This window comes from Nannospalax galili, unplaced genomic scaffold (assembly GCF_000622305.1).
Source record: "Nannospalax galili isolate Female #2095 unplaced genomic scaffold, S.galili_v1.0 scaffold388, whole genome shotgun sequence".
In the NCBI taxonomy this organism is placed as follows: Eukaryota; Metazoa; Chordata; class Mammalia; order Rodentia; family Spalacidae; genus Nannospalax; species Nannospalax galili.
In genome coordinates this window covers 1270723-1279992 of record NW_008360304.1, presented here as the reverse complement: position 1 = coordinate 1279992, position 9270 = coordinate 1270723, and the positions used below count along the sequence as shown (strand labels likewise).

Sequence of the window (9270 nt, the reverse complement as noted above, 5' to 3'; positions counted from 1 at the left end):
TTCAACATGCATTTATGTTCAAAGTCCTAGAGGGAATTGGACTGGAGGGAACATACCTCAACATAATTAAAGCCATATATAACAAAGCCACAGCCACAATTATTATGAAGTGCAAAATACTACTTAATATTGTTTTATTAGAAGTCAAGCTGGTGATCAGCTTTTAAAATTACAGTGTTTGTTTCTAGGTCAAAAACTTAATTTTCAGAAGTACTGTATTTGAAATCATATCTTTTGGTTCACTCACTGCTTAAAATGTTAAAAAATGGGCAAAATTTAGGTAAAATAAAATCTCTTTAAAGCAAAAATCTGTTCCTATATTATATAGTCACTATCATAAAATATAATTATGTGAATTTTAGGGTTTTTTTTTCATGTGAAGTTAGGAATTGCTTTGGTTTGGTTGTATTCCTAGAGCTCTTAAGATGCTGCTTGTTTTTTTTTGTTTGATGTTTTTTTAAATACTAGGTATTATATGGTTTCAGGGGCTGGAGGTATGGTCCAGCTGTTAAGAACACTGGTTGTTCTTGCAGAAGCCCCAAGTTTATATACCAGCACCCACATGGCAGCTAACAACTATCTGTAACTCCAGTTCTAGGGGATCTCATGGCCTCTTCTGTCCTCTGCGGGCATTGTACCAATATTAAAAATATATATTTAAAAAATAAAATATGCTTTCAAAGTTCTTTTTTAGAAAATTTAATTTGCCCTTTTAAGTTTTATTTTATTTTTTGGCCTGTTTGAGACAGGGCCTCCCTGTAGCTCCAGCTTGCCTGGAATTCACTATGTAGACAAGGTTGGCCTTCAACTTGGAGATCTGCCTGCTTCTGCTTTCCAAGTGCTGGGATTAAAGGCCTGCACCGCCGCATCCAGCTTAAGTTTTATATCAAACTGCTAAAAAACCAAAATACTTAATTTCTGAATTTCCCATCAGAAGAGTTTGCTAAAAATTATCTTCGTTTTGGCTACATGTGGTAGTCTTGCCACTTCCAGCTGCTGCCCCTTGCAGTGTACTCAGTAAACATGTTTTTTTCTCTTTAAATTAAAAAATAAAATAAATAAAAATTATGTTGGTCTTGTACAACTAAGCTTAGTAATCTGTTCATTAATCAGAAATTTTCAAGATAATATTATAAGAGATTTCTACTTGTATATGATTATGGCCCCCAAAATTAGTTTTTCTTAATGCTGCTGCTTTTTGATTTGAGGGTTTTTATTGTTTTATTTAGGATCTTACTATGTAGCCTAGACTTGGTTCAAACTTGCAATCTTCCTGCCTTAGCCGGCAGACTGTTAGGGTAATAGGTATGCACCACTATGCCCACTTTCAAAATTATTTTAAAGTAATTAAGTTGTATCAGTTTTGTCTAACCATGTTCATTTAGTTAATTTTTAAAAGATTTATGTCTGTTTATATATGTATCTAGGTGAGTGTACATGAATCTGTGTGTGTGTGTGTGTGTGTATGCAAATGTACATGCCTTTATTTGTGAAAATCCAAAGAGGGTATCAAATCCCCAAGAGTTAGAGTTAGTAGTGTTTGTGGGGCTAGTTTCATGAGTGCTGGAATCTGAGCTCAGGTCCTATGATTGGTACTGATGAACCATCTCTCCAGTTCTTAAATTTTTCCTTTTTTCACATTAGTAATTATAGGGTGGGATTTTGTCAATGCACTTATGTATTGTATATTTTAATCTTTGTAGTTTGTCTGATACTGTTTCAATACTTCATCATTTTTGTTAGCTAATATCATGTGTATGATTAATTCTTCTAATTTGAAATGTCTGAACCCTTTTTCATTAAGGCTGCAAGGTGTGATTGCTGCAAATCTCAAGGTACTCTTAAAGAGCGAGTACAGTGGCGTGGAGAAATGAAACATTTCTGCGATCAGCACTGCTTGCTCCGTTTCTACTGTCAACAAAATGAGCCCAATATGACGACTCAGAAAGGACCTGAAAACCTACATTATGGTATGTAATGTGGCCACTTATAAAGCCTTTTTTATATCAGTCTTCATATTCTTAGTTTTGACTCTCAGGCATTGATAATGAGCAGTTGAGTTTTAAGGTAGTTATGGCTAGGAGTGTAGCTCAGTGTAGAATGAGGCCCCTAGATTATACAGTCCCCAAAACAGTTTTCAGAGTTTCCTATAGACTGAAAATAGCAACTGATTTAAATTCCATCCTTTATTTGGGTCAAAGTTCCCTGTATGTTGATATTTTGTATATACAGTGCTTATTTTATTTATCTTTAAAAACATGTTAATTGAAAAAAAAATTGGGCTTCATTGAACTAGATTAAAGAGAAACAGAAGAAAAACATTTAAAAAAGATATTGTGTGACATATAATTTAAAATGAAAAGTTTGTTAGCAAATCGTATGTGCTAGTTGTACACTATAAGGAACAACAAAACCCTTAAGAAACTATGACTTTGTATTTTATTTAAGCATTAATTCTAATAATACAATATTTCCCTCAAAGCACTGATATTCACAGCGGCAGCATGAGAAATGAGTTAACTTAATTCCTTATGTCTATACTGTCTGCTCAAATTTGAGATTCTTTCTTAAACTTGCTTTTTAAAATTGGTAAAATTTAATGACAAACATGGATTTGGAAAATTTTAAGTGGTATTTGTCTTATTTTAAATTCATTTATGTTTTTTAGATCAGGGCTGTCAGACGTCCCGAACTAAAATGACAGTGAGTATTAATTACTCAGCTGAGTAATGATGTGGTTTATAGAATGAGCAAAAAGTAATGAGACTGAGTTAATCTGATCATCATGAAAGGTTTTCACTTTGTTGTTACAATGGAAACTTTGAGATACACAAGGAACATAAAAGTGAATTAATGATAGCCTCTACTAACACTGGGAAGATACTAACACTGGTGTGTACTGGTATTTGAATTGACATTCCCATGATGAATGAGTAGCAGTAGGTTTGAGATGATTCTCCTCTCTCTCTCCCTGAAGGAATGAATGGACCAATAGTCAACAACCAGTAGAAGGCTGCTAAGAGGAAAAAAGAGGAATAACAGTGCCTGAGTATTTGGGAGAACTACACATTAGGGTCCAGCTTGTTGTGGATCTCCAATGGAATAAAGGGAAATGAGGCTGTAAGGATTCCCAGTAGGGATCTGAGGATCTGTGTCAATTCCAAAAATACATATGTGTTTTTTTATTTGGCCTTTAATACTTTTTATATAATGCAGCACATCATTAGTATTTGAAGCATTTCATAGATTGAAAGTATTCATTTACATGTAATGATTACTAGACAGCAGAAGCAGTACTTTTGCCTTGCCTTGAAGAACAATGAGGTACTGACTGCCTTCCTGTGCTGCTTTTTCTGGAGTTTCTAGCATCCTTGTTCAAGTGAAGCTCTGTTCTTTAGGAGTCATTTACTGGCATCACAACAAGTATCTGGACTAGGCATTGTTGTGGTAAAAAGATAAGAGATTCTTAGTTCTGAGCAGTAGTAAGGTCACCTAGCAGGTTTTGACATTTCAGTACCTTGACTCTAATTCAAAAACTCTTTATTTAGAAAGTTGTTTAATTGATTCTCATAATTAACCAGAGATGGAGCCTGGAGAGATGGCTCAGTGTTTAAGAGCACTGGCTCCTCTTGTAGATGGGCCCGGGTTCTATTCCCAGCACCCAATGGTGGCTGACCCCTGTCTATAGTTCCAGGGGATCCAACGCCCTCTTCTGATCTCCATAGGTGTTGCATGACATAGGCATACCTGCCTACATGTAAGCAATACACTCATAAACATAAAAATTATAAGTATGAAAAATACTAACCAGAGCTGATGATAACTGACAGTTCACTTTTCATATCTTTGGATTAGGATGCATTTGTGGCTATTACTGCCTTTGTCTTTAGAACTTTCTCTCTTTGCAAACTTTTCTGATCTTTTAACTCTGTATTTATAATGAAAACATGAGAGCTTAGATGGATAATTTTAAGCAAATTATTTCACTGTTCTTTGAATTTATAAAATCAGGCCAAAAAGTGGGCACCCACATTTGTTTTGGGATAGGGCGTCACCATGCAGCCCTTGGCTGGCCTGGAACTTGCTTCCGTCCTCCTGCCTCAACCTCTTAGATTATAGGTATGTGAACACGTGGTAGCTGTTTTGTTCCATTGTTATTTAGACTGTGTTTGTGGTAATCAGTAACATAAGCTTTGATATATGATGAAAATGTTTGGGTTTTAACTGAAATCCCTTGTAATCCCTTGCCAGATTACATAGCTTCTAACCCTTTTCTCATCTGTGCTATGGGAGCAATAAAAAGATCCAACTTGACCTGTTACGAGTATGAAAGAAGATTTGCTGCTTTTTGTAATTCTTAGCACATAGCATGTACTTAACAGAATGGCTTGTATTTTTTTTTGCATTTTTTATTAATTTGGATCCTTTAGTAGAAAGCGTAAATAGCTATAAATCGTCCCTGTTGAGTAGCAGACAAGTGAACATTTTAAAAGGTTGAGGTCAAGTATAGATTTTCACTATGGCATGGTTAATTGGCATGATACAGTGTTTGCAGACTCACAATCATAGGATACTTGACTTTGAATTTCCCTGTTCTGAAATTGGGTGGAATATCACAGAGTGTATTCCAAAATAATCTAGTACCTGGCATATAGTAAATGTAGATTCTCTTTATTAAGTTTTCTCCTACTTACACAATTAAGGAGATTGAGGTGTAAGTTGTTGATTTGCCTGAAGTCACACAGCAGTATCCTTTAGAACCAAGTTCCCTTCTTGTTCAAGACTGTATTTTTTAATTTTTTTAAATCAAAAACGTTTTATTTTTTGGTTTTAAAAAAAGCGCAAACTTTTTTCAAGTAACCATGATTAGTTTAGAAAAATGGGTGTACATCTTCAAAGTATTTCCCTTTAACAGGAAACTTAGCATTACTGAATCTAAACATTAAAGGTAAAAGAAACAGAATCAAGGAAATCCATTCATACTTCAGGCCCTTCTCCTCCAGGAACCAGCATTGTTAATATTATTTCCATTTAGCAAAATCTGATCTAATTTAGTAGCCCTTCTTCCTTCTGGTGTAATTTCAAACTCTGTGACATCTTCCAACACCATATTGACAAAGACATCAAATCCTAGAAGTGTGCTGACAATTTCTTTATCACTTTTCATTACAATGTGAATTCGTGATCCTATACACTTGTCCACAAGCTCTAGAGGCAGGAGCTGCAAGGGGTTAGTGGTAGCATTGTCCTCCATGGCCACGCCAGAAATGTATTTTTAATTTTTGAGACATTTTATATGTATGTTTTGCCTGCATGTATGTTAAATGTACCTGTATTGTGCAGTGCTGTTGGAGGCCAGAAGAGGGCATCAGATCTCTTGGAACAGCTGTTAGCTGGCATGTGGGTGCTGGGAACCGAAACCATGTCCTCTGGAAGAGCAGCCAGTGCTCTTAACTGCTGAGCTATCTCTCCAGCTCCAATTATTTGTAGATTTTGTTTGTGAATTTGCCTACTTACCAAAACTTACAAACCTAAATCAGTACTTAAGCCATTTTGACATGCAGAGTGATTTGAATTACCTGAGGTATGTGTTTCCAGTAAATTGAAACAATGCTGTTACATTTTGTTCTCTCATTTTGGAAACTCAGGCCATGTTTGTTTTATCCTTGCATTATAACATGTTTTTTTTTGTTGTTGTTGATGATTTTATAAGGGCCCACAAGTGTGGTGCTGAAGAGCTACCTAGTGGCCTTGACTACAAGAAAGCTAATACATGTATTAAATAAAGTATGAGTTAGACTGTGGTTTGTATGAATTTAAAATGAATGAATCAGCAAAGGTGGTGGCACAGGTCTTTAAATCACTGCACTCGGGGCGAGGTGGAGACAGATGGATCTCTGTAATCTATGTGATTTCTACATAGCAAGTTCTAGGTCAGCTAGAGCTACATAGTAAGACCCTGTCTTTAAATAATGATGATGATGAAGATGATGATGATGATTAATGATACAGCTAGAGAAAGAAAGAAAGAAGTCTCCTAATCAGTATACAAGGCCACTCCAAGAACAGAAGTGATATTTATAGAAACTAAATTTGTGGATTTATGAAATTATGAACTATTTACAAGAAGCATAGTAAATAGCATTGTTAGGCTTTCAGCTCATCAAAATTAAGTGATTAAACCTTCTGAGCTAGTGAGGTTGGCTTGTACATTTTAACGTGATGTAGTGAAAAAGTTGACTTCAAGGTGAGAGAAGTTCTATAGATCAGGACTCCATGGAAGAATTCCTCTTAAGTGCCTAATGGGAAAAGAATTATGTGGAAGAACAACTTTTCAATGGTAAAGAGAATGTCTAATTTTTTTTTCAAGAGCATTGACAAACTTACTGATGGTATTCAAAATATATAGCTTGAAATTATTCAGTTTGTGCAACTTTGCCATTGTATTAATGCCTAGAGCAACATAAGTGCAAACCCCTAATGATAGAAAGTGCTCAGAATCTGTAAGCATGTACAAAAAAAGAGAACTGGTTTGCCAGCCCATTGGAAGTATGGCAAACAAAAATAAAGCTGGTGTCTAAAGTATTCTGCAATTGGTTCTACAACTACTTCATGTTAGAAGGTGAACACTGTGTCCAGGGAGAAAGCATGGCCTTCAGAGTTGTTGAACATTTCCTTAGTTTATTGCTATGGAAAACTCAAAAATTTGCATCCCGATTTAGCAGTTTCTTTCCATGCCCTCCGAAAGCACAATCTCTCATATATCCTGTTTTATCAAGCAACTAATAGCTGGTTTTCTTCTCAGTGTGACAAAGTACTTGACATAAATGACTTAAAGAAGGCCTATGGTTTCAGAGATTTGAGTCTATACTTAGTTCCTTTGATTCTAGGTCTGCGTGAAGTAAAATGTAATGGCAGTGAGATTGTGTAGAAGAGAAAGCTGTTTACATCATGGCAAATAAGAAGCAGAGGAAAAGAATATAGTAAGAAGCCAGGACAAGTTACAGCCTCAAGAATATGCTCCTTTCCCAGTGACTTCTCTAACTTGACTTCACCTCTTACCACCTACTAATAATGTCATGATATTATGACCATCAAGAGATTAATCCATTCATTAGGTCAGAGAGCCCTCATGTTCTAATAGTCTCTGGAAACATCATTGCAGACACTCGTAGACATATGCTTCACTCATCTCCTAGGCATGTCTCAGTCTAATCAAGTTGAAAATTAATGCTTTGTGTGGCTCCAGCCTATAACTCTGGGTGCTCAGGAGGTTGAGGCAGGAGGATCAAAAGCTCAAGATGTAACTGGGCCAGACTGTGGAACTTAGTGAGTGAGTCTGTCTCAAAAAGTTGTTGTTTTATTGAGGGCTAGGTGTTAAAGCCCAGTGGAAGAGCACTTGCCTAACATGTGCCAGACCCTAGAAATAAGATTTAACCATCATAGCATACTAGAAGCCTTCAAGGAATACTGTAGGAAGAAGCTTGCAAGACTATCCTTTTCAACAAAACAAGCCAACCACAATGTGATGGACACTATGCAACTTACTATGTCAGTGCATCCTGGGACAGGATCAAACACATTACTGTTTTTGGGGGGGTGGGGGTGTCTTTTTGAGAATGGTCTCCCTGTAGCCTTAGCTAGCCTGGAACTCATTATGTAGACCAGGCTGGCCTTGAGTTCACAGAGATTGGCCTGCCTCTTTTTCCCAAGTGCTACGATTAAAGGCAGGTGCCACCATACCTGGCCAAACACATTACTCATGATTTTTTTTTTTAACTTTTAAAAGAAACTTTATTGAGAATTTCATACATGCATATAAGGTGTTTTGATCAAATCCTCTCTCTCTCTCTCTCTCTCTCTCTCTCTCTCTCTCTCTCTCATATATCTTATAGGGTTAGATAAGAGCTCCCAAATACTTTTGTCATTTTGGCTTTTGGAACATAGTATGGGACATTTGACTTTTAGCCAAGAAATTGGCTACTTTTCTTTGGGGTCTTTTTCACCCTTACTGCCTTGGTAATAGTTATTAGGACTGCTTTTTTGTGTGTCTTTTTGAACCAGGGTCTCCCTGTAGCGCCAGCTGTCCTGGAACTCACTGTCTAGACCAGGCTGGCCTTGAACTCATAGAGATCCGCCTGCCTCTGCCTCCCAAGTGCTGGGACTACAGGTGTGCACCACCACACCCGGCTCTTCTACCTCCTATTCTTATCACACCAACCTCTGAAGCAGTTACCCAGCTTGCTGATAGGGAATCGGGACACGACTGCTCTGGCTTCTTCCGTGCTGAACAGAGACACAGGGTGAGGCAGTTGGGGTTGTCCCTTCAGTGGGTCTATCTAACAGATTCCCAAATTGCATAGCTGTTATCTGTAGGAAGAAAAGAAAGTCCTCGACTGGTGAATAGGGGATGTGAAGGAGAAGTAAAGGCAAGAGTAGTTAGCATTACAAGTTCTAGACGGGAGAACCAGAAAAAAGTCAGAACAAGGCAAATTTCAAATGTTCATATGAGAGATATGAGAGTTCATTGAGATTTTTTTGATGAGAGCTTCCAAAACATCCCTCTATTGGGTTCCTCTTCATTTTTCTTTTGTCTGCCCAAGGCTGGATTCAGGATTTGCTTTCGGGTATTTTGATAGCTTTTGGAGTAGTTAGAATCAGTGTCAGTTCCCTCTCAAAGGCTTCTAGATACGGGGAGAAAACAAATTTATCCATCATTTTAGAACAATAGCGGGTTGTCTCCCTTAGCTACAGGTGGGCACCACAGTATTGCAGACCAAGATTTGAAGTTTTACATCTGAGCAGCACTTTCTGATTAGGAACCAAATCATCAATGAGAAATAATTGTCTAAACATCTTTTTTTTTTTTTTGTCTTTTTGAGACAGGGTCTCCTTGTAGCCCCAGCTGTCCTGGAACTCACTATGTAGACCAGGCTGGCCTCAGACTCACAAAGATCCTCCTGCCTTTGTCTCCCAAGTGCTGGGATTAAAGGCATATGCTACAACACTTTTTATATGGACTTAAGCCTAATGTCTGGGAAGTGTAATCCCTTGAACTCTTTTTTTTTTTAATTTATTATTTTTATTTTTTGTGTATGAGTGTATTGGCTGCATGTATGTGAGTGTGCCCATGTTGTGCAATGCCAAGGATGTCAGAAGAGGGCATCAGGTTCTCCTGGAACTAGAGTTAAGGATGGTTTGTAACCGCCATGTCGGTGCTGGGAATCAAACCCAGGTCCTCTGCAAGAGCAGTCAGTGCTCTTAACCACT

At 37.3% G+C, this 9270-nt stretch overlaps 1 protein-coding gene and 1 pseudogene across 3 annotated transcripts in view; one reads left to right on the top strand and one right to left on the bottom strand.

Moving 5' to 3' along the window:
* Positions 1 to 9270, top strand: part of Zmym2 (zinc finger MYM-type containing 2) — a 117306-nt gene that overhangs the window by 78679 nt on the left and 29357 nt on the right. For both annotated transcript variants that reach the window (XM_029559273.1, XM_029559272.1), the window contains 2 exons: positions 1805 to 1970; positions 2669 to 2703. In XM_029559273.1, coding sequence (XP_029415133.1) covers positions 1805 to 1970; positions 2669 to 2703 — 201 coding nt within the window. The remainder of the gene's footprint in view (positions 1 to 1804; positions 1971 to 2668; positions 2704 to 9270) is intronic.
* On the bottom strand, positions 4871 to 5264 carry LOC103726728 (annotated as a pseudogene). Its single transcript, XR_606912.3, has one exon. The product of XR_606912.3 is annotated as a U6 snRNA-associated Sm-like protein LSm5 pseudogene (transcript).